This window comes from Agaricus bisporus, assembly GCF_000300575.1.
Source record: "Agaricus bisporus var. bisporus H97 unplaced genomic scaffold AGABI2scaffold_2, whole genome shotgun sequence".
NCBI classification, from domain to species: domain Eukaryota; kingdom Fungi; phylum Basidiomycota; class Agaricomycetes; order Agaricales; family Agaricaceae; genus Agaricus; species Agaricus bisporus.
In genome coordinates this window covers 487,279-513,817 of record NW_006267355.1, presented here as the reverse complement: position 1 = coordinate 513,817, position 26,539 = coordinate 487,279, and the positions used below count along the sequence as shown (strand labels likewise).

At 46.2% G+C, this 26,539-nt stretch overlaps 13 protein-coding genes across 13 annotated transcripts; 6 read left to right on the top strand and 7 right to left on the bottom strand.

Moving 5' to 3' along the window:
* Positions 1-18: 18 nt before the first annotated feature.
* On the bottom strand, positions 19-5,122 carry AGABI2DRAFT_215844 (hypothetical protein). Its single transcript, XM_006457807.1, has 10 exons — positions 4,853-5,122; positions 4,716-4,796; positions 3,489-4,664; positions 2,906-3,436; positions 2,702-2,846; positions 2,044-2,560; positions 1,299-1,977; positions 799-1,242; positions 582-747; positions 19-470 (listed from the first exon to the last, which is right to left on the bottom strand). Exons 3-10 carry the CDS (start codon positions 4,005-4,007, stop codon positions 139-141), a joined length of 3,333 nt encoding a protein of 1,110 aa, XP_006457870.1. The 5' UTR covers positions 4,008-4,664; positions 4,716-4,796; positions 4,853-5,122; the 3' UTR covers positions 19-138.
* Positions 5,123-5,544: 422 nt separating this feature from the next.
* AGABI2DRAFT_190269 (hypothetical protein) lies at positions 5,545-6,397 on the top strand. The gene is made up of 5 exons (XM_006457806.1): positions 5,545-5,582; positions 5,635-5,714; positions 5,766-5,865; positions 5,934-5,986; positions 6,039-6,397. Exons 1-5 carry the CDS (start codon positions 5,572-5,574, stop codon positions 6,326-6,328), a joined length of 534 nt encoding a protein of 177 aa, XP_006457869.1. The 5' UTR covers positions 5,545-5,571; the 3' UTR covers positions 6,329-6,397.
* A 596-nt stretch (positions 6,398-6,993) lies between these two features.
* On the bottom strand, positions 6,994-7,799 carry AGABI2DRAFT_114892 (hypothetical protein; the record flags this gene model as incomplete). The annotated part of the gene is made up of 2 exons (XM_006457805.1): positions 6,994-7,724; positions 7,775-7,799. The coding sequence occupies 2 exons, from the start codon at positions 7,797-7,799 to the stop codon at positions 6,994-6,996; spliced, it is 756 nt and encodes a 251-aa protein (XP_006457868.1).
* A 1,283-nt stretch (positions 7,800-9,082) lies between these two features.
* Positions 9,083-9,961, bottom strand: AGABI2DRAFT_176434 (hypothetical protein; the record flags this gene model as incomplete). Its single annotated transcript, XM_006457804.1, has 2 exons — positions 9,083-9,888; positions 9,937-9,961. The coding sequence occupies 2 exons, from the start codon at positions 9,959-9,961 to the stop codon at positions 9,083-9,085; spliced, it is 831 nt and encodes a 276-aa protein (XP_006457867.1).
* A 1,336-nt stretch (positions 9,962-11,297) lies between these two features.
* AGABI2DRAFT_198889 (hypothetical protein) lies at positions 11,298-11,729 on the bottom strand (the record flags this gene model as incomplete). The annotated part of the gene is made up of 2 exons (XM_006457803.1): positions 11,298-11,421; positions 11,479-11,729. The coding sequence occupies 2 exons, from the start codon at positions 11,727-11,729 to the stop codon at positions 11,298-11,300; spliced, it is 375 nt and encodes a 124-aa protein (XP_006457866.1).
* Positions 11,730-13,134: 1,405 nt separating this feature from the next.
* On the bottom strand, positions 13,135-14,205 carry AGABI2DRAFT_133709 (hypothetical protein). The gene is made up of 4 exons (XM_006457802.1): positions 13,954-14,205; positions 13,625-13,895; positions 13,478-13,571; positions 13,135-13,427 (listed from the first exon to the last, which is right to left on the bottom strand). Exons 1-4 carry the CDS (start codon positions 14,103-14,105, stop codon positions 13,267-13,269), a joined length of 678 nt encoding a protein of 225 aa, XP_006457865.1. The 5' UTR covers positions 14,106-14,205; the 3' UTR covers positions 13,135-13,266.
* Positions 14,206-14,244: 39 nt separating this feature from the next.
* On the top strand, positions 14,245-14,843 carry AGABI2DRAFT_190265 (hypothetical protein). Its single transcript, XM_006457801.1, has 4 exons — positions 14,245-14,415; positions 14,477-14,580; positions 14,632-14,668; positions 14,718-14,843. Exons 1-4 carry the CDS (start codon positions 14,383-14,385, stop codon positions 14,799-14,801), a joined length of 258 nt encoding a protein of 85 aa, XP_006457864.1. The 5' UTR covers positions 14,245-14,382; the 3' UTR covers positions 14,802-14,843.
* Positions 14,844-14,910: 67 nt separating this feature from the next.
* Positions 14,911-15,738, top strand: AGABI2DRAFT_133706 (G-protein gamma subunit). Its single transcript, XM_006457800.1, has 3 exons — positions 14,911-15,066; positions 15,120-15,156; positions 15,208-15,738. The coding sequence occupies exons 1-3, from the start codon at positions 14,939-14,941 to the stop codon at positions 15,295-15,297; spliced, it is 255 nt and encodes an 84-aa protein (XP_006457863.1). The 5' UTR covers positions 14,911-14,938; the 3' UTR covers positions 15,298-15,738.
* On the bottom strand, positions 15,711-16,539 carry AGABI2DRAFT_215833 (hypothetical protein). Its single transcript, XM_006457799.1, has 4 exons — positions 16,349-16,539; positions 16,232-16,293; positions 16,006-16,156; positions 15,711-15,915 (listed from the first exon to the last, which is right to left on the bottom strand). Exons 1-4 carry the CDS (start codon positions 16,502-16,504, stop codon positions 15,808-15,810), a joined length of 477 nt encoding a protein of 158 aa, XP_006457862.1. The 5' UTR covers positions 16,505-16,539; the 3' UTR covers positions 15,711-15,807.
* Positions 16,540-17,266: 727 nt separating this feature from the next.
* On the top strand, positions 17,267-18,249 carry AGABI2DRAFT_215831 (hypothetical protein; the record flags this gene model as incomplete). Its single annotated transcript, XM_006457798.1, has 3 exons — positions 17,267-17,412; positions 17,491-17,743; positions 17,809-18,249. The coding sequence occupies 3 exons, from the start codon at positions 17,267-17,269 to the stop codon at positions 18,067-18,069; spliced, it is 660 nt and encodes a 219-aa protein (XP_006457861.1). The 3' UTR covers positions 18,070-18,249.
* Positions 18,250-20,309: 2,060 nt separating this feature from the next.
* AGABI2DRAFT_63506 (hypothetical protein) lies at positions 20,310-20,772 on the bottom strand (the record flags this gene model as incomplete). The annotated part of the gene is made up of 2 exons (XM_006457797.1): positions 20,310-20,568; positions 20,627-20,772. 2 exons carry the CDS (start codon positions 20,770-20,772, stop codon positions 20,310-20,312), a joined length of 405 nt encoding a protein of 134 aa, XP_006457860.1.
* Positions 20,773-21,483: 711 nt separating this feature from the next.
* Positions 21,484-24,581, top strand: AGABI2DRAFT_215827 (hypothetical protein). The gene is made up of 6 exons (XM_006457796.1): positions 21,484-21,584; positions 21,654-21,764; positions 21,838-22,003; positions 22,061-22,221; positions 22,274-22,402; positions 22,454-24,581. The coding sequence occupies exons 1-6, from the start codon at positions 21,561-21,563 to the stop codon at positions 24,473-24,475; spliced, it is 2,613 nt and encodes an 870-aa protein (XP_006457859.1). The 5' UTR covers positions 21,484-21,560; the 3' UTR covers positions 24,476-24,581.
* Positions 24,582-24,604: 23 nt separating this feature from the next.
* Positions 24,605-26,475, top strand: AGABI2DRAFT_190260 (hypothetical protein). Its single transcript, XM_006457795.1, has 7 exons — positions 24,605-24,616; positions 24,713-24,860; positions 24,912-24,943; positions 25,027-25,629; positions 25,687-25,861; positions 25,915-26,091; positions 26,141-26,475. Exons 2-7 carry the CDS (start codon positions 24,773-24,775, stop codon positions 26,245-26,247), a joined length of 1,182 nt encoding a protein of 393 aa, XP_006457858.1. The 5' UTR covers positions 24,605-24,616; positions 24,713-24,772; the 3' UTR covers positions 26,248-26,475.
* Positions 26,476-26,539: the final 64 nt, after the last annotated feature.

The window sequence follows — 26,539 nt, the reverse complement described above, 5'->3', positions numbered from 1 at the left end:
CGCGATACGGGTATCGGTGAGGAGAAGATTATATAATTAATAAAATAATAAAATATAATCATTTGGTCTTCGACTCGACTGTGTACCTCGTTGTGCACATTGCATATCCCAATACACCCTAGAAAAAGCTATTCAAACCTAGTCCCAACCCTGGTCGCACCTCATTTGTGGCTTCTTCGAGTTCCTTCCTCGACAGGAAGACTTTCCGCAGTCCTGGCAGGCATTTGAACACCAGTGAGCACGCTGGTTTCCTCTACACTCGCGACGTCCACACTTTGCACAATGGCGGATCCTTGCTTTCTTCACCGGCTTGTTGTTCTCAAGTGAATCCGCTACCCGTTTCCGAGAGAGCTGCACCATCACTTCATGTATACTCGATCCGGGCCTTGGGTCACAGTGTGCCGATTTCGAGTTGAGGGTACCGGGGGTAGCTTCGGAAGTGGTCGAGTTGTTGGCTGGGGCCCGTAGAGCTGTTGCGACTGATGTAGGTGTCTCATTTCGAGAATATTCGTTGGTATTGGATGATGGATGTGTTAGATCGAGTATATTGTCAGTGGAACAGAAGCCACGTGTGATAGTACGTGGTGCAAGTGTAGTTGGGGGTACGGTTGGTGCACGCTGGTCGAGTTGGTGCCCTCGGATGTAGTCGCGAAGCGTCTTGCGCTCAGTCGTGCTCATTGTCAGAGATTCCTTAACGTTGAGACTAGTATTCCATTCTGTGAAATACGATGTGAGATGTTCAATGAGCTACAGAGTCTAGTTGAGCATGCAATGAGGACGACAGGTAATAAGACTGACCTTGTAAGTAATGTCGCTCTGTTCTTCGGCCTTCCGGTTCCACACTTTTATGGCTTGTTTCCATTGGGGCCCTGTTCGAGAATTATTGAATGTGGGATCTTCGCGAAGGAGCTTGCGGAAAAGATCCCGTTCGACTGGTGAATGGATGGGAACGACAGGCTTTCGAGTTTGCTGCATTGAAGCCAAAAATGCATTTGGCTGTTTGGCGTCATGTGTAGGCAAATAGGTTGCTATTCCACATGACTCCTGCACGCCCATTGGGATAGGAAGAATACCTGCAACCTCTGATGTCGACTCGTAAAAATTGCCGTTGATCCATCCAACTAATTGAGGGACTTCCTGGACAGTATCATGAAGCGAAATAAGACATTCTTGGATTTCGTTGGTGAGCCAAATGCTCGTGTGACCTTTGTACACTTGTCCAGTGCGGTTGTGAGTTCCAACCTAGTTTATGGTTTTATGAATAAGGTAATCTAGCGCATAGGAGTAAGAAAACATACTAGAAGGTTGTGACGAAGAATAAAATCGAGAAGGCATGAGTATACATGACGAACGGATGCACCTGATGTTGGTAGTCGGGGTCGGAGCTGAGTGTGAACGCCGCCTTCAGTAAAATTAGTCCCACGGAAGCATCGGTAAACAGGAAGATTTCCCGCTTTACAGTCAATGCCAATCTGAGAATATAGAGGAATTCCGGGAGGATCGGATACATATCCGTTCTGGAGAAGAGATAGAATATTATTTGCAACCTTCCAAGAATTCTCGTTAAATAGAGGCTGGCGTGTTTTTGCATCCTGAAGGTGTCCAAATGTCTGGAATACACTATGGACGAGAGGATAAAGGATTTCGGGAGGAGGAATAATTCGACGGCAGTGGCGGTGGATAAATTTTGGTGATGTAACTTTAAGTTTCTCGTAGCTGACTGGTGGGTCTTGCATCATGCCCCATTGATCAATTCTCATAATGTCTTCTTTGTTTGGAATGAAGATAGCATCACGAAGTGCCCGAGCAAACGTAGCTCGTAGCCCATGAGTACGCGAAATATAGAACATGTTAAAAACATGAAAAGGATCCTTGAGAACTCTGCTACGAAGAAAGTCGGGCCAGTTGGCTGGTACAGGCTTTAGAATATGTTGTCCCTGTGCCGCTGAGACGGGATCCGAGATATACTGATCAAGTCTTGGATAAGGCTCGGCAGTACTAGGTTCAGTTTGGGAGCCGTACAAAAGAAGCTGCCCAAACGACTCCTCATCAGGGATAGAACTGGGCTGGATACTGGCTACTCCATTTTCATCAGCCTTCTCGACTTCTACAGTTGCTGACAAAGCAGGTGGTAAAATGGCTGGTAAAACAGGAGCTGGTGGAGCTGGTGGTAGAACTGGAAATTCTTGTAATAGTGGTGCAATGCGGAGGTGACTGCGAAGAACAACAAGGTCAAAATTTGGTTGACCAAATTCTTGAAGAGACTTCTTGTAGAAGTTGACTATAGCACCAGGAATAAGTATCTTTGTGATCGTAACAATTGTTCGCTTCGAAGTAATCTTGATTCCATCATATGTAGTTTGACCTAAGCGAGTTGATAGTTTACCATGTGCGATAATGCGAGTGTTGTCACGGTGATACAGAAACACTGGCGTTTGAGGAGTTAGAATATCGGAAAGTGGATGAGGGGTAGGGATAGTGATAAGAACATTATAAATAGCTAGAGAAGCATATGCATCTCGAGCGGCATAATTAATTTGGTCATTTGAAAGTATTTCATCTTGCCAACGGTTGCTGATACGTTCAGGAAGATTTTTCCTCAGACACTTCTGAAGCGTGACTGCACAAAGGTCGGATAGGCTAACACGTGCACTTGAGACCAGGTTACGCTCCTTGGCAAACTTTCCAAGTTCAAGACCACCAACAAATGGAGTTTTCGAGCCACTTGCTACTTCGAGAGAGTGAAGATCTGCAATAACACCACAACCAACTTTTATGACTGAGGGATTAGCCAGTAGAAGGCGAAGCTGGTATGGTAGCTGTTGCGCAGCAAGGAGATCTCCAACCTGAGTAACGGTGAGTCAGATTTGGTAAGAAAATCATATCAAAAATGATTGATTCATACCTGTAGTATATAGATGACATTTCCGCAAGCGATCTGTACCACTGCAGCAGTACGTTCACGAACTACCCCTCCATAAGGCTGGACTTCCGCATTCCATTCGATATCCAAACCAACAACAATCTGTCCAGACAATCCTCCATCTACTATTGGTATGGTGTCCAGAATAGTGCGAGCAGCTTGATCAATTGCTGCTGTGGCCTGCTTGACATGTATGAGAACTTCTGGTGATTCGGGAATTGTAAAGATGGGAAGATGGGCGTGTTTTTCAACTGGTGTGACGTCTTCTCTAAGCGAAGGAAAGACCTCTTCCAAAAACTGCTTATCAGCCATATTATCAGTGTAGAACAGTGAAGGTGGCTTGTGGCCGTATGTGACGAGTGAGGTTTTCATATTTTCGAGTGCAGCTCGAAACTGCTCATGCGATTTTGTTGCTACAAGTGTACAGACACGGATTTCACCGAAATCATTTGTGAGTGTGAGGAGTCCCGTAAAAACCTGAACTCCATTGATACGAGCAATGTGCTTAGTGATCTGTATACATACAGTTAGAATTAATACCAGTTACAGAAGTATAGCATCGTACCTTGTGACTGTGGTCTATAGCACAAACGTCAGCGGACAACAACGAAATGTGTTGGTTAATGTCCTGCTGATGCTCCTTTATAAAGTTGTCATACATATTTCGGAGCCATGATGACGACGGGATAAACCCATGAAACCCTCCTTCTGATTTATCAAAAAACTCCGGGAAAACTACCGCTGTGACTCCACACCAATTTGCAAGTCGTCGTTGAGCAACAGTATGAAGATATTGAAGATGCAGTTCATCATAGCGTTCAAGATGATGCATGCGTAAAGAAGTTGAAAATTGTTTGGTTCCCATCCCATTTTGGATGCAACTCCGCATCATAGTAAACGCTGACTTCGAAAGTGCACTTCGGCGAGTAAGGATAGCCGGAAATTCAAGCTGAAGCGCCCTTGGCAATGCAGAGAGAATTCGAGAGTCCCAGCTGCGAAAAGTCACTGTTTTCTTCTGCGACTTTGGGTTCTTACAGTTGGGACAGTGATAGCGATATCCTATCATCCAAAAAATACTATTCATGTCCACACAGCGGCGTGGACGATCGATCTCGCGATGACGATGCAGCTTGTTTGAACAACTTGGGCATTTTATTCCATGAGGACAGAGAGGTAACGGGTCCCAGAGAAAGAAACGGGGATTGAACAACAATTGAGGAGTAACATTGGAACGTTTAAGGAGAAAGAAAGGTGCACGTTGCGGAAACCAGAAAGATTGATTAATACGATAGAGGGGTGGTAATTGGTCATCTCCTCGCTTTCGAGACTCGTCGAGCTTCTCTATGAAGGCATCGTGAAGCCATGATGGCAGTGTCGAACGTTTTGTATTGCAATGAGGAGTCGGATGTGTGTTCCCGTTATCTGAATTGATATCGCCTTCATCGTCGTCATCCTCCTCACTGTCATAATCATCATCATAACCATCAAACAGGAGTCCCTCATAAACATCTTCGTCCTCATTCCATCCTGAATCAACTGGAAGTTCCGGGTCATCGCTCGGAATAACAGAGATTGTTTGAGGCTGATATCGAGGGGTAGCTTGTAGACTACCTGACAATTGAGTGGGAGACGTTGCGGGAATGGTGGAGAGAGGAGACGTCTGGCTTGATTTCGCAGTACTGGTGATGAACTTGGCAGACTCTGTGTTATGTTCATGTTCAGGGAGCCGGCTACTATTAGACTACAAGAAAATTCAATGATTTTGATCTTTAAATGTCTGGTCTTGACGTACCGTTGATGAATCCGGGGTAGCAGTGTCGTTGGCTATAGGATGTGGAGAAGGTTTTGTTGCCGGAAGTGTTCGGGGTTCAACCTGAAAACGAAATTAATCCGAAAATCATCAAGAAAGACATTATTACTTATACATACCACAGTGACAGCAGGCGGAAACGTTTTCGATCCTACACTTTGTGAATGACTGGCCTGGGCCACCTGCCGATGTCCAGAACCACGGGGACGACCAGGACCTTTACGAGATAGTCCTGGTTCCTCCTCATCTGTACGAGAGCCTCCTTTTTTCTTGTTCTTGCTTCCTTTGGGACGGCCGCGGCCTCGTTTGGTGGTAGGAATTGGAGGAGTGGGAGTGATGGGTGAGGATCTACACGGACCTGCCAGTTGGTCTGCCGGGTCGGCTGTGGGAGCGTGATTTGCCTCCTCACTATGAATAGGTCAGAGATGGGAAAAAGAATCATTTTGAATCAATACAGCACCTTATTGCCGAGATGGCTCGAGAGCTATTTAATTTGGGCGCATATGCCTCTTCTTCAATTTCGGCCAGTCTAGCAAGTGCTGCGTCATCGAAATTGAAGTCGAAAAGGGTGTCATAGTCGAAGTCTGGAGTTTCGTTGTCCATGATATGAGCACTGAGCGCAAGAGAACACCACGTCGAAACATTGAACGTCGTTCCCACGTGATCATATCATGATTATCTAACATACATGTGACCGTATCCGTATCCGTATCCGTATTCCTCACTGACACGGGATACGCGCCGAAATTTCCATTTTCGTCAGCTTTTTTGATTTACAGGGTTTTGATGGCCAAACATAGGCAAAGGACCTTCTTGACCTTCTTTAGCTCACTTAACAATGCCGCCAATGTGTTGAGTCTTTCTCTCCCCCTTTGTACCTTGTACTGACACAGTCAAACAGACGCGACAAGTTCACGATTCACTCGAAAGCTGTTGTTTGCCAGGATGTTGAACTCAAAGGAGAAATCACAATCGGCTCTGGTCAGTTCTCGGTTTCCTCCAGATTCACACTTTTTCTAAAACGTCTTTCAGGCACGATAATTCATCCTAAAGCAACTATTTTTGCTATCGCAGGCCCAATCATCATAGGCTCAGGATGTATCATCGAGGAAAGCGCTATCATCGTGAACCGGTGAGTCTCCATTTCCACATTCCAGGGTGCTGTATTCACATACTAAAACTATTTATTCGTGTTTCTAGAAAGAAAGAAACCATGCGTATTGGTGACGATAATCTTTTCGAAATCGGTTCTCGTGAGTTTCTATGACCAGTACATGTATACATCTGTGCTAATATTCACCTTAGGAATTGAATGTCCCTCGATCGGCAATTCCAACACCATATCCACTCGCTCGCGCGTACATCATACTGTCAGTATGGGTTCGTACTGTGTCATTAGTCCAGGTGTCTTGCTCGTCCCTACCGAGGATGAGGTTTTACCGGACTATACCGTCGTTTACGGACCTTCTGCTGAGAGGCGTACATGGAGTGGAAGAGGCAAAGTCCAGGAGGCAGATTTACGCAAAAAGCATGCCGATTATTTGAAGGAAACATTGCCCAAATTTAACAGGTTGAGGCGCGGTGATGGGACATGATTAATGATATTCGACTCTTGACACATATCTTTATTTATTTGGGCTGGATATGCCAGTCTGTGTGCTCTCCCTCTCCCTCAAATTCCCAATAACTGGCTATTTTGGAGATGTGCAGCTTCCGAAACCTGACGTTCCTCCGACATAGCCATTGAACTGTTTACTACCCTGGAATAGTCTCTTCTTTGACCTATGATTTCTACACATTGGTACAATGTAAAGAAGTTTCGCCCGACGTCAACTGTGATTCAAGTTGCATCCTTCATACTCGTGTCTCAGCTGGCGGTCTGTACGATTTACACCTTGCAGTCGCCTGAGCGGCCTTCACTTCAAGCCTTTGGATACAAAATACAAGGTTTTACACATAAACGAGCGGAGAATACGGTGCTCAGACTATTCACTCTACATCCAAAACATCAACTGTATCGCACGGCAATGTTCATGCCCCACCCACCCCGGGATCTCTTAATGATCAATAAAAATGGTCCCAATTGCGTCGTAAGCAATTACAATTCTTGCTGTATCAATCATTCCGCTCAAGACGCTTGAAGTGATAAATGGTAAAATAAAGATAAGATTCCGATGTCCAATAAGTGAAATAAGATATAGACAGTAGAGATGAGACAATCAAGCAGAAGTCCAATAAATTCCCGGATAGCTGATTCCAATCATTCTTCCGACTCAATACTATCAGTCTCCTTCTCTTTCGGCTTCAAAAGATGGCCAATGGATCCCTTCAAGCTCAATCTCCGTCTTTGACCGTTCTCCTTTCTCTCCCTAATCTTCAATAGTTGGTTTCGACGAGCAAGCTGAAACGGACAATCGACTTCATTGAAGGGTTTAAAAACCCTCTCAAACCGCATTTTGTTGATCGCCACTCGAAGCTCGCAAGTAAGGCATTGCTTAAATGCCTCGCATATCTCCTCGAGCTCCTCTTCTGGTATTCCCGACACCTCCGGCAATATGCTCCAACGACAAAAGTCATCAGTTTCCCCATCGAATGTAACTTTGGAAGTCTGAAGAGCGACCATGAATGCTCCCATGAAAACATGCGCGGCGCTCCAATGGGATTTACGGATTCGAGAGAACTGGGTTCGTGTAACGGCCCGAGAAAGGACGTGAGAGAGCTTGGATGGGTATGAACAGGCATCATCGTTGTCTTCGTGAGGACGGCGGCAATGGCAGGTTTGGGTGGAATAGATCAAGATGTAGAGGGCGATGTAAGGGATGATATCGGGGATTTGGCAGAGATGGATCACGCGAGCGACGTAGAGATCGAGAGGCTCTTCTGAAGGGCTTGTACCACGGGAATAACAGCCGTGGAGAGTCGGGGTGAGGGAAATATACTTTGAGAATGCGCGAGCCATGAGTCCGTGGCCCATGTAAATATCGGTACCCGCTGAAGGCGTTTGAGCATAGACGTAAAGAGTTCAAGGAAGGTATACCTACGAGTTGAGTTTGTGGGGAAGCACATTTTGAAGATTCGCGGTAAGAACTCGTCGTGCGATATGGCGAGAAGAATTGCAGTTGAGATGGTGGTGCAACTAAAGAATAGTTTCACCTTTCGAGGTGTTTATATAACCAGGGAATGGGAAAGGAGAAGTTGGTTTCACCCTGGCGTCGAGGTACCCGTTTCTTCATGACAGTTTGAGCTGAAGCCGTCCAGTATGTCAGGTAACAGCAGTGGAAGATAGGTACGGACGAGTTCAAAGTTGAGCTTGGCATGATCGACTTCAAAGACTTCAAGATTTAATGGCTCCACTCTAGTAAAAATTAATCGTCGCGGAGGACAAGTACAACATATAATCTCCGCAGAGAATATAGACCTACAAGAGTAGCGCTAAACCTGAGGCTTTATACCGTTCAGATGCGAAATTCGAGGATAATTAGAGGATCAACTTGCGAACGACGATAAGTTTATTAATAGCACACCCTTGATCTCAATATAAGCTAAATATAGCTTTAGCTGCTGTGGGAAATGAATAAAGGACGTCATCAGTATCCCGCCGCCACAAATCATGACTCAAGTCTCATATGGTCATCATGTAATGAGTCATGGATGCATGACGTCCATGTCCACCGACTCCAGCCCCCTCTCCCGCCGGAACAATAGAAAGAGTTTATTAATAGTTACTCATCTAAATCGCATTCGTAACACGAGAGAAGCTCCCTTGTCTGCATGTTCTCCGTTCATATTGTCTTTTACTTACTATCAATGCCGAAAAGTTATCTTGTTGGCTAATCTTGATAGCGCTCCAAAACGGATACGATCAGTCTTTCCTTGGTACTCGACTCTCATTCCGAAGCACCACCGACTCTTTCCGTTCCTACCATTGCACGATCCTCGGTTTATGTTATTGTTCATGGCCGGGGGTAGTCAGCCTTAGCATAGCTCAACGATGTTCTCCCTGAAACACTGAGAGGGGTGTAGTGTACCTAGCCCCGCATATACTCACCGCCCTTACCATTATTACTCCATCTCATACCAGACACAGTACCTTGTGCCATACACGAGCCTGCCTTTACTGACCTTGCTGCTTCCTTGCCCGGGGACATATATGACTATATATCTTTCTGGTTTTGTGAGCCCGATATCTTATTTCGTGCGACTTAGATCGCTTTCGTTCGCGGGAAATATGAAATCCAGATTGAGTAGATACGAGAAAACAAGTCCGAGTCATGTAAGCGAGAGAAGTATAGATAGCAATAATAATAGAGCAAAATAAAATCCATCCGTACCCAGATTCCCTGCAGCTCTTAGTTCCGCCCAACAATAACAATTTCTTTGCCTCTGAGATTACTCTTGACGGGGGTAGCCTTCTCGTGCGACTTCCAAAGTGAATTGATAGATCGCTTCAAACTCAACCTCTTCTTCTGATCCTTCTCATTTCCCTTCCGATTCCCATCCTTGGGCTTCGGCGACAGCCTTTGACGAGCGAGGACGAGGGGACAATCCAATTCGGATAGGTCGAGCACGAAATCTTGCCTCAGCATCGCATCGACTACTGTTTCAAGCTCATAACTGACGCATTTCTTGAATGTGGCAGATATATCCTCGATCACCACCTCTGGAATCCCACAGAAGTCACTGATACGCCGAGGATAGAACTTTTTAAGGCGCTGTTCCTCGAATATGGGTTTATACGCCGTCATTGCGAGGTTAAATGCTCCGATGAAAAGGTGTTGTTCATCCCAATCAGACTTGACTGCTCGGGAGAAGGGAGTACCGATTACTGCACGGAAAAGGACATGCGGGAATTTCGTTGGGGAAGAAACGGCATAGTTCCATTTATTCTGGCCGGGAGGGACTTGGGGTTGGCCAGCCTGTGCGATGGAGCTGAGGAGGTAGAGGGCAGCGTGGGCGACGATATCCGGGACCCTGCAGGCAGAGATTATGCGGGCGATGTACACTTCGAGTGGCACCTCTGGTTCACCAAGCGTAGTGGGGTAATAGACGGTGGGTTTATGGGGAAGAGTCGGGCTCAGAGTGATGTAATTTGCCAGTTTTTGAGCGGCGGCTCGATAGCCCATGTATTTGTCATTTATCTCGAGGTCTTGGAGATCTTAGAGCACCTTGAGTACTTGGAATGGCGAAAGGGAGGAATACTCACCATATTTATCACAAGGACGGTACATGTTGCAATTCAGGTTTGGCGATAAGCAATTCGAGATGATGGCGGTTGGAATACAAGAACAGCTCCACTGTGGTGAAGTGTTTATATGGCTGAGCATGTATAGGAGATCTGAGTGTTTTGCTTTGTTGGGAATGAGAGACATCTTGGAGCTTGCGAGTTGACGACGCTTGACGCTGCAGCAGTTTTTGCGCGAAGTATTTTGTCGAAAGCTAAAGGACGGTGAATAGACTGGAGCCCGGTGGCGGATGTGATCGAGGATCCAGTCGTTCGACTTGGACTAAACAGGGTCCTAGCTAGACGAGGAGCAAACCTGGGGATTCGGAAAAAGTGAACCATGGCAAAAGAGAAAAGACAAGGGGCCTTTGCAGTAAGACGTCGTCGCGAGAATGACTTGGGGCCTGAATCTAAAGGCTTGAGCCTGCTATGTGAAAGGACAAAGTAGACGGCTCGTCAGAGCTCGTCAGTGATGGAGTGGTCAAAGTCTATTAATAGACACATCTAAGCCGCGCCCCTGTTATCCCCTGTTGTTGAGATCCCATAGTGCTATGTGCCCAGCGGACGAAGCGGACGCAAGAATCGGATTACCATCTAAGAACGTTTGAGCGTGATATACGCAAAGGCACTAGTTCGGCATACCACTTCTAAAGCCTAGAACACGAATGCCACCTTTTATAAACATTTTCATCAGACGTCCGTTGAGTCACACATCATAGTAGGCGGAAATTTTTCCCAGAAGTGAAGCCAATGCCAACCACCTCAATACGATGAACCACTTGCTGTCACGCGAGTAAAAACCATCCTCGAACGTGAACTCGAGAATCAAAGAGCTTCTCAAAGTAGAGGTGTAGGCATCGAGGGACTGGTCGGAGTTGAAGATGAAAAGACTGAGATGGGTGTTTTAGAATGTGGAAATAGATTGAACAGACTGGGAAAGTGGTGAGGTCGCGTTCGTCAGCACTTGCGTTCGCCACGCAATAAAACCCAACAGCGACAACGAAAAATGTGATACAAATGGCGGCTTCATAGACTTGCGCAATTGGTTGGCCGATAACATGTAACTATCTCGCCGAATTGAATCTAGCTGTCTCGTATATGATTGACTTATCTCTGCAAGGGTAATTCATGGTTTTGTAAAAGAAAATAATGGGATAAATTTCTATCCAGCGCTTCTGCAGTGGTTCTTCATCGACTATAATTGCCTTCAAAATGCCATCGAGAAAAACGTTGTACATCCACAATTTATATATATATATTTATAGACGTAATCATAACAATCAACATATAAGTACAATTCCACAGCAGTACATACAAAAAACTCAACAAAAAGCAAAAAAAACTCAAATCCTTGTCCGCGGTGAAGTCCTACTAGCATATAAATCCTTCACATCAAAAAACACACTCACACCGAAAGCAATACACAACAAACAAGCACACGCCGTAGATACATTATACGCATTACACCTATGCCAAAAAAATACGGTCAATTAGAGACGGATATAGTGAAAGAGGTAAACTCACCATCCGTCGAATTTACCAACTGGACACCGCTTTCCAATCATCACAAAAATAAATACAGCTCCCCAAACCAATATACCCACACCATCCACAAAAGCCATCTTCTTAGCCCATCCCCTCGCCTGTCTCCATTCTTTCTCCATAGCCAATCCCGTGAAAACACTTCTTCTCCTTCGTCTTCGATTTCTTTGATTTTTCTTTCTTTCGCCTCCTTTGGAGTTAGCTCGATGGGCACCGTAGTATCCACCAGGCATGTCACTGTCAGTATCATTGTCGTCGTCGTCGTCGTAATCGCTGTCGTTTCCACCAGAAAAGACATGCGGATCAACGATAAGGTTGACTTGAACATCCCCATCCCCACCTCCTAACCCTCCACCACCACTCTTCTTCCTTTCCTTCCGTTTGTTCTTCTTCTTACCTCCTCCTCCACTCGATATCGGAAGAACCATCATACCTCCCGAAAGAGGATTATCCATACCAGCATCTTTATTCTTCCGATGCGGATTGCAGCAACATGGACGTATAAAGAAGAGATAGAAGAGTAAGAGAAAGGTGATTATGGATATGACGTATAAGACAAATGCTTGAGGTTTGCCTGCAGGTGGTGGTGGAGGATCAGGTTTAATAGCCTAATTTCATCAAATGGGTTTTTTTTTCATTGGGTGAATATAATTATAACTCACGATGGCAGCGTATATCGCGGGTATACCAGCACCAAGAGCAAACAAGATTTGAAAAATCCTTGTAACAGTTCGTTTCTTTGGACCTTGTGTGACGAGATAACCTTGGGTATCAACAGTCCCAATCAAAGGTTTCCCATCTTCATCAACAAAATCTCCTAATCCTCTCCCTTTCCCTTTCTTACCCCTAGTACTATCCTGACCAAATTCCATTTCAAGCATTCGCATCCTTTCCTCCTTTGTGTAAGGATCGATGGGAGAACCAGAATCATGATCATGACTCCATGGTAACACATCTCGTGTAGATTCAGATGAATGCGGTGGTGGTGCGAATTTGGGTTCGGATAAAGATGAGGGATCATAATCTTGCTCATGATAATGAATATATCCTGGATCAAAAACACTCTTCTTCTCCTTCTTCTCCTTGTTGTAAAGATCCAGATTTGAATTCGGAATAGCAGTATATAAATCGTCGATAGGCGGTGATGAGGATGAACGAGGATAGACTTGATTAGTAGCAGTAGTAGATTGATACCACGCCCGAGACCAAGCTGGAAATTGAGATATATCAATTTCAGATGATGATGGGATATCATGACTTTGAGAATCGGCAATACGAGGTTGAGGATGATAAAGAGATAAATCATGTCGAGAAGGCAGAGAAAAAGGTCTTCTCGAAGTGGCATTACTAGAAGACAACGTAGGACCTCGAGAAACAAGAGAGGGAGGTGACAAGGTATCTCTAGAGTCTCGTGTTGGAGGAACATAGGGAAAGTCGTCCAGAGAGCGACTTGGAAGGGCAGGATAGGGACCATCGGTTTGTCGGGTACGAAGTGTCCGTGCATAATCTGCGAGATCAAGAGCCTCAACAGATACGTCTGAGGCTTCTCTCCTTCGGTAGAGATCATCATCATTGTCTGGAGACCATGGGCGAGGTCGATGGTGAGGAAAGTTCCGCGAAGGAGGAGGAGAATCAAGTCGTGAAGAAAACATGTTCGTAAAGATCGTAAAGTCGTCAACAAAAGGAGAGTAGCAGTGGTTGTTCGCTACGTGATTAATGGGGCGAAAGAGGACACACAAACAAGTTCAAACAGTGGCTACTCTACAAGTTCTATTTCAGTTTACTGATGATCTCCTGCAGCGTCATCTCAGTCGCACTAGCGAGCGCAGCCGCCCCTTCCTTTTCCAGAACCCGTGCCTGCTTCTCCATCGAGCCAATCGTCCTTTCCAACCTGGCGGGCGTTTCGTTGAGCATTTCAATCACAGGGTTGACTAGGACACCCAGTGAGTTCAAGGAGAGAACGCAGAAAGTAGGGATGTACCAAGAGCATCCATAGATTTCTGAAAATCGACCCAGAGTCGCTCGCGGCGTGCATATTCTTCTTCGAGTCGTTCAAGAACGCCTCCGACACGGGTCTAGTTTTGTAATAAAAGGTATACTCGTGGACGTAGCGTTTGGAAACACATACACGATGTTCAGCTTGGAGCCTTTGTAATAATTCCATGTTGGAGGACGTGGATTTTTCGATTCCCTTGCAGCCATCATTGAACAAGAGAAGCCCGGCGCCGAATGGAAGATCAACCGTCTCGTCGAGAGTAGCATATATCCCCTTGATTTTGTTTACGAGAGGAACAAATGCCGCGGCAATCTCTTTCTTCAATTGACGAGATTCATCGTCAAAGGGTTTTTGCAATGATTGCGCCAAGGCAACAAGATCGGAATTTCCAGACTCGGGAGCGCTGATGAAGGAGAAGAAGACTTAGACACCAACGGAGCAATCATAGTCCCTGAGCATACGCTTGCTCGAGTAGATCAGAGAACAAAGTATCTTCTTCTTCCCAGTGAAAATAGGCGTCATCGTCGTTATCAGACTCAGGCTGATCATCAGTCCATTCGGCGGTGTCGTTTTCGTTTTGATTGATGAGCGTCAGATCATTATCAATGACCATACTAGAGCTTTGGGAAGTTGGTGGATGTTTCTTTCCAGCGCGTCGCGGTCGTCCTGTAGACTGTTTTGGGTGGTTTTTCCGGGAATACATGATGGTCGTGGTGGATCAGTGGAATTCAAAGTCCGCCTTGTGCCCCTGTGCCTGTGTGTGTTTTTACTCCTATGCATGTATCGGCTGTTAGTGTAAAATCTCTTCGTCTTCGTCGCCCGACGCGCGTTCCGCTCCGTTTTTTATCACTCCATCACTTTCGTTTTTTTTCCCGCCCCCGTCGACACCCATGCCTGAGATGAATGCTGCCAGGCCACACAAGGTAGCCAGCAGTGATCCTGTAATGATGTTCCGCTGACAAGTGAATGTTACCTGGACGACAGCTTTCTATGTCGGAACTCAAACTTCGCCGCTTACACGAACACAATCAACGGCTGATGGAGGATCTCAACAGGCCCCGGATGCGTGTGAGTGAGGCCAGTGCAAGGTGGGTCGAGTTGACGCCGTGGGCGGTGCGTGAACTGACCGTGGGTGCTAGCTTGATCCGGTACTGCAGGCAGTCCAGGGACCACCTTGTGAGTATCGTGCGTGTGTGTGTATATGCGCGATGACTGAGTGTACCAGGCGCCGTCTGTGTGGGGCACCGTGAAGAAGGGCGAGGACCCGTATGCACCGCCGTCGCCCGGGTGCAGCTGTGCGATCATGTAATAGTGGTAGACAGTAATATACCTGACCGTGAGAGTATTGTCCGGATAAGGGAATTTGCTCCCAGGCGCGAGCTTTTGACGGCCGCCCTGGCTCGGTTTCTCTCACCACGTTTCGTCATCCAGCACACTGTCCCAGCCATGAGCACTCGCGGCGGAGGCAGACAGTCCATGTCCGAGCTCAAACTTCGCCGTCTTCTCGAGCACAACCAGCGGCTCAAGGAAGACCTCGCCAGACCCAGGCTCAAGGTTTCCGAGGCCAGTGCCAGGTAAGCCCCGCTCGCTCTTCGCCTCCCACACATCCCCCTCACCCTTTTCCCAGTCTGATCCAGTTTTGCAAAACTACAAAAGATCACCTCGTACGTTTATTGTCTTCGTATTCACAACTTTGAACTCAACATTATTTCCAGGTACCATCCGTCTGGGGACCCGTGGGACGCGCAGACGATCCATACAACAACCAGGGCGCAGGTGGCCTCAAGTGTTGTATAGTCCAGTGATCGTACTCCTCCCCTCCGTCTGTCATATCATCCTCGTCCGACACCAAAATCGCATAAACACCCAACCATTCACTCTATACATCTCGTCGGTTCTGCATTTCCTCGCAAATTCAGGCCTTTTTTCCCCCACGTAACCACATCGACAACTCTCATTCATCCCCAAGTTGCACATATGCTACCGTTCTTTTCTTGCTCTTGTTGCTATCGATCTGCGTTTGACTCCTTTTTTCTGGAACATTCTTTCTTTACATTTTTGTCAATAGTTTTTGGGGCTGTCAGTGCCAATATTATTTGGTTGGCGACAACGCAACATCGACTCCATATACCTAATGCCTTCTTTTTTTCTTTCTTCTTTTTCTTCCTTTGTATCTACATTTCGAGTCCCTTGAGGCTGTTGGGCGCCTGGAGTTCGGATGATAAGCTATATCCTTTTTTTAACCTCTTATTCAGTGTAAAATACATATTCATGTTTTCCGCGAAGACCGAATAGACTCTCTACATTTCTAAGCGTTACAAACGGTCCAACACTTGCTTGAGATGGGGTTCAGGCAATGCTCCCACAAAATGCGTCACAGCCTCCCCATCCTTGTACACGTATACTGTAGGCAAGGAACTGATCTGAAACGCATGAATGATTGTCGCGTAGCCATTTTGCCGAAAGTGCGTTTGTTACATGAGAAAAAATTGTGTTATTGAAGATGAAAATACACTCGCCTGGTGTTTAATGGCCAGTTGTTGACCTTGTTCGGATTCGGTATCTACTTTAACGAGGTCAACGGGGAGACCGTTGGCGGAGGTGTTGGGTTCAGAAGCGACTTTTTCAAGGATGGGAGAGAATAGGCGACATGGTTGACACCAGCTGTTGTGTTTCAATCCAATTGGGGATGATCATGAGTTATGCGGGGGAATAAAGGTACACTTTCTCTCAACTGACTCGGCGTAGAAATCGACCAAGACGACACGGTTTTGAGATTCTTTGATGACTTTCTCGACGGTCTAAGTATATTGAATTTGATGAGCGCGTGATACAGTTGACATAGGGACGACGGACCTCTGTGTTGGCGTTGGAGTAGATGGCGGAAATACGGAGTGAAGAATGGAAGGACCGATGTGAGAGTGAGACTGTCGGTGAGTTTCGGATAGATCGGGTTGTTGAAGCTCTGAGCGTTCTGAAAGTAGTAGTGCTACCTCGGAGGAAAAATGTCATGGCTGAGAATGTCAAGCACGTCAAGGTTGTAAACTTAGCCTGTGGTGCCTCACTTTAACCGGCGGTCCGGGTAAAATGCCAGGGTCGGCCGAATTGATTTGATCATTTCGGCTTCGGGCTTGAAAGTTATTGGCTACGTGTTTTGGACCTTTCGATCAATTTCATAGGTTTTCCGAGATAGACCTGGGTACGTTGGGGTAATCTTGTGTTAGGCGAGTTGAAGAAGACGGTCGAGGTCGGGTTCCTGTTCTGGCTAAACAAACATCTCCCCTTTACCCCTGATGTCCTCGCTGTTACAACAACAAACGCCGGTCTAGTAAGTACCTAAATTCATACTGTACGAATTGGGCACGCTTGTGAATGATCGACGACAACCAATCCCCATGATCGATAAAAATATCTCTTTTTTCTTGTAAGTATGTAAGTTTTTCTTGAGATTACTGGATGTGGGGTTGTTATGGATACAATGCATGTTTGCGATAAATACAAATTCAGGACAGTGATGGAGACTTTTTGGTTTCCGCTCCCCCCCCCTCCGTTGTCTTTCTTCTTCTTTCCTTCTTTGATCAAACTTTGCGAAACGAGCAGGGTGAGTTCTTGTTCTTGTTTTTTTTTGTATTTATTCCTTCGACCGTTGAAAAGAACTCACTCCCTACCTTTTCTCTTCTTCTCTTTGTAGGCTCGAAAAATCAGTTACAGGGGTCTAACTCAAAAACCAAACTTTTTTTTTCGAATCAAACCCACCTTTTTATTCTCCCAGAAATGATCTTTTCTACCATCTTCGTTTTCGCCTCGGCGCTCGTCGCATCCGCAGCCACTATCAACGTTCAAGTCGGGTACCAAAACGGCTTGGTTTTCAATCCTACCAATGTCAAGGCTCAACTAAATGATGTTGTCAGCTTCCAATTGTACGATCTGTTTCCTTCTTCTTGAATTCCTCCACCGGTACTAAAATCTTTTTTTCTTTTTAAAAAACTTGTTTGTAGCATGAGCAAGAATCACACCGTAACTCAAAGCACTTTCCCTGACCCATGTAATCCAATGGCTGGTGGTATCGATTCTGGATTCCAAGCCGTCACTCCCGGCTCAGATACTATTCCATCTTGGAGTATCACCATCAACGATCCTAGTAAACCATTATGGTTCTACTGTAAACAGTCGGTTCCTGTGAGCCACTGTAACATGGGTATGGTGTTTGCTATCAATGATAGCGCCGACAAGTCTTTTGCGGCTTTCCAGGTAAGTTTCGATAGTCTTGTACGAAAAGAGAGAGGAACATTTGCTCATTTTTCTTGATCCCTTAGGCCACGGCGAAGGGCGGTGCTGCTAATAGTACTACTACTACTACCCCTCCTGCTACTGGTGGTAATCCACCAGCTGCTGGAGGAGCTGGATCACCGTCGAGTGGTGGTGCTGCTACAGATAGTGGTGCTCCTACAGATAGCGGTGCTCCAGCCGATCCTACTTCAGCTCCTAATGGTGCTATTACTTCTCGTGGTTTGAATTCCGCTGGTGCGGTAAGCATTGTCAGCTTGATTGCTGCGGTTGCTGGGTTCATGCTGTAGAACGTGAACGAGAATTGTTTTTTCTTTTTCTTTTTTTTTCGGGTTTGTTAAGCCAAGTGCTGTACGCGTTCGTTTTTTCTTTATTGTTTTTCGTTTTCTTTTTTTTTTTTACTAGCGAGAATGTAGGTTTAGTTTGTATATTGGCTGTGCCAGGTGTACATATTCGGAATTGGATGGTTTAATGCTATTATAGTTGACCCCTCTTTATCGGTACAATAATTGAAGATAAGCGACATTTTGATCGTATGGAACACCCTGCGGCTTTTCTTTTTTTCATTCCTTGTACAAGAATGATGGACTGATCGGGGGTGGCATGATTGTTTCTCTTCAAAATTGAAGCGGGGGCGGATCGATGTTTTTTCAAGTTTACTAAATTATTTTGCTCTGTTCCGAGGAGACTCCTGGAGATTCCTCGTTTTTTGCTAAATTTATCCCTTAGGATGTGCGGAGTCAGTTCCCAATTGTCCCAGTGCATTCGGTGCTGTAGCACTTGAAATCCAATTTTTTTGGCGCAAATTGACAATTTTTAGATCTGACCCCCACCAAAATCAAAGTTGTATATTTATGTACGTACGAAGCACGCAAGATGTACTTCCTTCCTTCCGGTGCAACTGCAAATTATACTCTCAACTCTCGGCTCACAGAATCATTCTGCTTTACGGTCTGGTGTCTTTAGATATCAAATGCTGAGCGTCTCTACCGTTCATGTCACAAAAATGTGCCGCTCGCTGACGGCCGAGAAAGGAAGCTGATATTGATTCTAAACGTATTATTCACTGGGTGGCAGCGGTCCAAATGCGACAACAGCGGGGATCCCTGGCTTCGCTTCTGCTTGAGACTCACGGCCATTGAGGATGAAGTAGTCTTGTTTCGCGCTGATGCTACCTCTCGGGATCATAGCCAGTGAGCAAATACTTAAGACTCGCTTTTTTGGTTAAATTCGGGACGCCCGGCCACAAATGTCTATATATCCCGGGCCTCTTGGGCAGTCAGCAATTGGTAACTCGACAAATGGTCGAACGGGATACTAGCTCCGAGTAATCACATCTTAACGTCATTCGAGAGTAAGTTGAGGCTGTATGCACACCGAGCGCCAGGTGTCGCTGTCTCCTGGGTGGTTGAATGATATTACATGCTCCTTGTATGTGGCGGTCATATAATCGTGAACAAGTTGTTGCACGACCGTCTTGGCAATCTGCTCTGTCGACCGTCGTATATCATTACCATCCGAACTGCTGCAACGGGCACAGCCAATGAGAAATAAATCCATTTTATATGCGCGCCTCGCAAACTCCATCAGCATTGTACCGAGAAAGAAAAGAATACGTACGGTACGTCACAGTACTTCTGGTACTCTTACGCGTCCATTGAAACATTTCACAAGTTCAAATTGAGAGGAATGAGGAAGCCTGAGAGGAAAGCATTGACCAGAAATATGTTTCGACCCTAGATCAGAACCAGATAGATGGCGTTCGGCCAGCAGGTACAGTCGATATCGGGTCCACCGACGATAGGATTATTCTCCGGAAGAGGGACAGCCCGTTGAATAGTACAATAGTGCAGGAGCAGAGCTTTTTCGGGACGGCCTGGCACCCGGCAATGGTGTTACATAGCGTCGCTCGTGGATATCAGGACAAGTATCCTATTTTTAGAAAGATCAGCTTCCCCGGAATTGGTTGTGCGCAAGATGAAAAAGCTCCTTTTGGAGCATTTCGCCAAGTGGGCAGCTATTTACGATGTGAACCTGAATTAGATATTTGTTTAGAGGTTCCATTTTTTTTCGGCTCAAGAAAGCAGTATCATAAATGGCTGACAAATGAGAAACGGATACGTCGCATACACGGTCTAATAGCACAATAGATTACAAAAGCAGTACTTACCCTCAAATGTTAATCCCATCGCGCATCTCGTAAAAATGACCACGAAAGCGCTACTAAAGCACGGACCCAGCGACAGCCAAAACCAAGGTGACAATGCTCACAGCACCAGCTGTATTCAAATCCCAAAAAGCAACAGCACAGTTAGGCTCTTTGCTGGTAGCAGTTGGTGCAGCTATTGCTATAGCACTAACAGGTCCAACGGAAACAGGAGAGCCTGGTTCTCCCTGCAATCTCGCCATAGTGGCACCAGGGACGGGAGCAGCAGCTTGATTATCGGCAACAATATCAATCGAACTTTTCTTAGCGGCATCCTTTAAGAGAAAAAAATCATCAACGGACATTTCATTTGAGTTTAGAAAATCAGATTACCTGGAAGGCATTGAAAGATTGTTGTGGGTTATCATTTATGACAAAGACCATGCCTGTTTGGCAATGATGTTCAGGAGCAATTTGCGCGCAAAAGAAGAACAATGGGACGCTATCATCAACTATGGTGAAGCTCCATATCGGGTGGGTGTTTGGATCAAGAGGAACAAGAAGACCGGAGTCAACGCCCCCGGGCGCTATGGTGCATGGGCTCTCGAACGTTGATTGAGAGACAGAGAGGTTACTCGAGAAACTACACGCATGATATTTTAGTGCATGAAGCGATTAACCTCAAGAGGAAGATACATTACAATTCGAATTGAAGAACGTCACCCTTCTGAGCTCTGACAGAAGGTGGCTCGAACACCGATGAATCGTCAGCACCCACTATGACGTTGATATTGGCTGCAGAGGCAAAAACCGCCAGGGCGAGAACGAATTCAATCACGAAGATCATAGTGCCTTTGAAGTGTTCTGCCTTGGGGGCTGAGGAAATACGAGGGAAAAATCTGGTATCGGCAGAGAATAGGTCAAGGATTGAAAAGGACCCGAATATCATCGCCCTTTCATATTTTCATTGTGTGTGAACACCTGTCTGTATCTGTGCATTTTATTTGGTTTCAAGGAGGAAGGGTCGCACTTATATGTCAGATGCTGTCGGACAAAGGCCCGCATGGGCGCGGAATTTGAATAACTTGAGTGGTTATGTTCTTCTGTCACATACCTATGTATAACTTCCAGGCAACTTCGATTTTTTCTAGAGTAGCATTTGAAACGCGATCTAGCCTTTCCTCTCTCTTTTCTTCCCTGATCCTTTCACTCAGTCGCCTATCCCTGAACACCACTAGCCAACGACTCAGCGTGTCAGCCATGTCGTAAAGAGTTCTGAATCTACAGCGTACAAGCTATACCATGTTTATTGAATATATGACCCTGTTCGTGTCTTCTCAGGCGTAGTCCCGAGTGGCGATCAGATAAATCCGGACAAACTCACCTACCCGATAGAGCTGAAATCTCCGAGAGGTAGTCAAGGGGAAATTGGTGCACCAGTACGAAAGCCAGAGAGACTCTAAGTTAGCTGCTTGGTTGCTTCATCAGAATTGACTATTAATGTACGCTTCAGTCCTGATCGTGGGCGCGTCGCAGTCACAAACAGTGACAAGCACATTTCTGGACCACGTTCACCCTGCGTTCATCTATCTTCTCTGCCTCATCCCTATCGACTTGAACCTCGACAAATGCTAAATGGACGCTATAAGGGTACCAAAAGTATGTAACATACCGTGCGGTCTCATTTTCGAGACCCGCGACCATGATTGATAGCCAAGGTTCACCTAGGTTGAACACGTTACAATAAACAAATCTGGCATTACGTCGAGAGGAACTTTGCATCTTACAGCACACCACCTAATATTTCGTTACGACGATGATAAACTTGAGGAAATGTGGGTAAGTTGGATGCGTACTCAATCTGACGAGTTTTTTGTCTTATCAGACTTTAATTCATTCGATTGACGTGTAGGTAACCTACCCTTTGATCTCGCTGGTCAATCGGCTCCCGCAGACTTTGAGTGGGCAGTCGCCGTTAAGCTTCCATACTCGCACATTCGAAACCTTTACTTTATTCTTTCCGAGGGAAGATGAAGCATCTGATGTTTTTGAGAGCGTAAAAGAGCTGACAGTCACAAGTACGTTGATCTTTTTTGGTCTCTATTAGCCGAGCCTTATGGAATCGCATGTTAAAGTTTCGGTCACTCAGCTGTACGCTTTCATTTATAGACCGAATCCACCGTTTCCCAACAATGATGGGTGGTCCATATATTCTCCTCGTGAAGAATTTGGGAGGATGGGATTGGGCACAAGAATCAAGGCATGGAGATTTACGGAGGTCAACAAGGATTACGCAGTGCGTGTGTTCGGTCTGTATGAGTGGTATGTCAACGACTAATTCAGCTCAGTTTTGCCCGACATACCCAGCAAAACTCGTTGTGCCGACTAGGATCAGTGACACTACCCTGCAGTATGCTTCGAAATACCGGAGTAAATGCCGAATACCAGTATTAAGTTATTTGCACTGGGCGAATTATGTCTGTTTTGATTTTTAGATCAGTGTTTCGTTATGCTAATGAATGTGATAGGGAAGCATAACACGGTCAAGTCAGCCAATGGTCGGAATCACACAAAACCGGTCAATCCAGGATGAAAAGCTTATTGAGGCCATCTTTCAAACACACGTATCTCCCGATACACGCGTATCCAGTGGGCCAGTATATGGAGCTACTACGACCAACCTCATCATTGACGCACGACCTACGGCAAATGCAATGGCAAACACTGCCAAAGGTGCGGGGACGGAAAATATGGACCATTACAAGGACGCGAGGAAGGCCTATCTCGGGATAGATCACATTCACACAATGCGGGAGTCGCTGGCCAAAGTAGTCGAGGCACTACGTGAGGCCGATGCTATGCTCACCAGCATCAATAGCGATTTGTCTGGTCAAGTCTCAGGAATATCTGTGTTGGACAGGCAAGCACTACGACGATCCGGTTGGCTGCGACATATACGAGCGATCATTGAAGGCACAGTCTTGATATCTCGAAATATCCATGTCAATTCGTCCCACGTTCTCATACACTGTTCTGACGGCTGGGATAGAACATCCCAGTTGTCCTCTTTGTCTCAACTATGCCTCGATCCATACTATCGTACGATCAAAGGTTTCGAAATCTTGATTGAAAAGGACTGGCTCTCGTTTGGCCACAAGTTTCTTGATAGGTGTGGGCACCTTTCCTCTGAAAAGTTTTTTGTTTCTCCGATAGAAAATCCAGGGTCTGGCAGTGGAACGGATGCTGCTCAGGCCTTTCTGGCATCGGTTCAAAATCGCTTTGCCTCACAACAGCATATCAAGGAAACGAGCCCCGTCTTTCATCAATTTTTAGAATCTGTCCGGCAAGTCCAGAGACAATTCCCGACAAGGTTCGAGTTCAACGAACGCTTCCTTCGACAACTCTATTATCACCTGTATTCGTGCCAGTTTGGTACGTTCCTGTTCAACAACGAAAAGGAAAGAAAGACGACAAATGGACTTGAACTGCCGCTTTCTGAGAGAACGTGCAGTGTCTGGGATTTCTTCAATTCTCCCGCTGAGATGGAGAAAAATCGGAACTCGGATTACGATCCCTCCCTTGATGATCCACTGAATCGTGGGTCAGGCGCTGATATGGGGGTGCTTTTCCCCAATCCCAAGGATATGCGATTTTGGAACGAGCTGTATGGTCGTACAGACGAGGAAATGAATGGGAGAATCATAATGGCAACTTCGAAGCCTGAGGAATTATTAGACGTCGAGGATGATGTTAGTATTCCCCGCATGGCAACGCCTTCGAATGATCCTATGCCACCGTCACCAAATGCGGCGCCTGCTCCCATTCCAGCATTAACGACGCAGTCGCTTGGTACTCCTTACCCTATACGTACACCCTCCCCGTCAGCAGTCGGTAGGGTCACCTCTACAGGGTCATCAGCCACATCGTCTGGGCCGCCACCAAGTGCAGATATCTATTCCTTGTCAGCTTCCTCTTCTTCACAGTCCCCGAGCCCGCATCAGCGGGGAAAGCCAGACTTTCTGGGTGGAGCAGGGATAGGAGTTAGATCAGTATGGGGAAGATTGTCTTCTAATGCCTCAACGGCTTTTTCTGCAGTCCAGGGAGCGTATGCTGGAGTAGCTAAGGATTTGGGAAAACGAGTTGGGGGAAATGAAGATGAAGTTCCAGTAAAGACGGCGGAAATGCATACTCGAGAGATGCTCAGTGCATGGGGGGAAGCCCCGGCAGATCCGTTGACGTCTCAGGTCACTTCGTCTTTCTCTGCTATGTCTGTTGGTAACAATCCATGGGCGCCGGGGCAACGGGACGTAAATACCTTGGCTTCATCACGGGATGAGAATCCTTGGAGTGATTCTACCGTGTCACAGCAAAAATTTCCTGTCTTATCGACTGATCTATCAAGCTCGCTTCCGCTTGATCCTACCATCCCTACACCGCTGCGTAGAATGGCAGCATCACCGACAATTCAAAAGAAAGACATAGCTCAACCCATCAAAGACCCACCCGAGAATCCGGGAGGGACAGATCCCCTAGGCGTTGGACCACTATAAAAATTGGTCGTGTAACAATAGCGTGATGTAATAAAGACTGATGTTCCCTGGGAGAAATCTTGTATTTTTACGCGATTCGACACATAATTAAGTACGTGCTCCATCCAGATACGTCGTAGTGACTAAATTGTCGCGCTGGCGGTAAGAACGCATCATCAGATATGTGCGGACAGCCGTCAATGGCGTGATGTTGCTGACTAATTAAATCCTTCGGCTTCTATATATTTCAAAAATCAGCTCAGAATTGGACAGCCAGCACTCTCGTCAGAACCAACGCCCCTCCCTCACGCTACCACTATGACTGCCAACGGATCCGCCGTCCATGCCACCTTGACCCCTGGTCATTTTCTGTTCACCTCCGAATCCGTCGGTGAAGGACATCCTGGTACGTTGTTAGTTCGCGACGCGTATTGCGGAAATTGATTCGAAAATCCAGATAAAATTTGTGACCAGGTCTCTGATGCCATCGTCAGTACCAGCCTTTTTTTCTTTTCTAATTTTTTTTTATCGTTTTTGAATGTCACTGGCATTTAACGCTCGCTTTTAAATAGCTCGATGCGTGTTTAAGCGAGGACCCTTTCTCCAAGGTCGCCTGCGAGACTGCCGCCAAGACCGGCATGATCATGGTCTTTGGGGAGATCACAACCAAGGCTAAGATCGACTATCAAAAGGTCATCAGAGAAACCATCAAGAAAATTGGTTACGATGACTCCTCCAAGGGATTTGACTACAAAACCTGCAATATTCTAGTCGCTATTGAACAGCAATCACCTGACATTGCTCAGGGCTTGGATCACGGATCGCTCGAGAGCCATGGTGCTGGTGATCAGGGTATCATGTTCGGCTATGCGACGGACGAGACTCCGGAGTGTATGCCATTGACGATTCTGCTTGCGCATAAGCTTAATGCTTCTATGGCTCTTGCTCGCCGAGCTGGTGTGCTTCCTTGGCTCCGCCCTGACTCTAAGACTCAGGTCACCGTTGAGTACAAGAAAGAGGGTGGTGCAATGATCCCTCTACGTGTTGATACCATTGTCATTTCTACCCAACACGCTGAGGAGATTTCTACGGAAGACCTCCGTCGCGAGATCAAGGAGAAGATTATCAAACAAGTCATTCCAGCCAACCTCCTGGACGAGCGGACTATCTATCATGTGCGTGGCACTTTGTGTTTGATGTAATTCTGATATTGAAGTTTGATGTCTTGTTAGATCCAACCTTCCGGTCGTTTCGTGATTGGTGGTCCTCAGGGTGATGCTGGCCTTACTGGCCGCAAGATCATTGTTGATACCTATGGTGGATGGGGTGCCCACGGTGGAGGTGCTTTCTCTGGAAAGGACTTTTCCAAGGTCGATCGCTCTGCTGCTTATACTGCACGCTGGATTGGTAAATTTAACTCAACCACCGCTAAGATGGGGTTACTGATGTCCGATTTACAGCCAAATCTCTTGTTTCTGCTAGCCTCGCTCGCCGTGCGCTTGTTCAGCTTTCCTATGCCATTGGTGTTGCGGAGCCCCTGTCGATCTATGTTGATACCTACGGCACCGGAAAGAAGACCGATGAAGAGCTGGTCCAGATCATTCGTAAGAACTGGGATCTCCGACCTGGTGTCATTGGTGAGTTTACTATATATGCTTTGGAGTTGGAACTCACGCCATTTCTCAGTACGAGAGCTCGATCTCCAAAAGCCACAATACCTGAAGACTGCATCGTACGGCCACTTTGGTAACCCTGACTACTCCTGGGAGAAACCAAAGAAGCTCAGACTATAGAAGGCTGAATCAGATCTTGATATGATATGCACTCATTTATTATATTTTCGAGTGTTTTCTTGCATAGGAAGTTCATCCTTCCGCCATCATCGTTGCATTGTGCTGATTCCCCGATACCACTCACACCCTCTTTCCCTGTACTTACCTTGTACACTCTGTGGAATTTAAACTACCCCCGTTATAGTTTGTAATTAGACGAATAGACCTGCGTTCAACCGCTGAAATGAACTGATAAGCGGATTATCGGAAACGGAAATTTTTTGACGACGCACGTGGGGGGGCTCCGCTGATA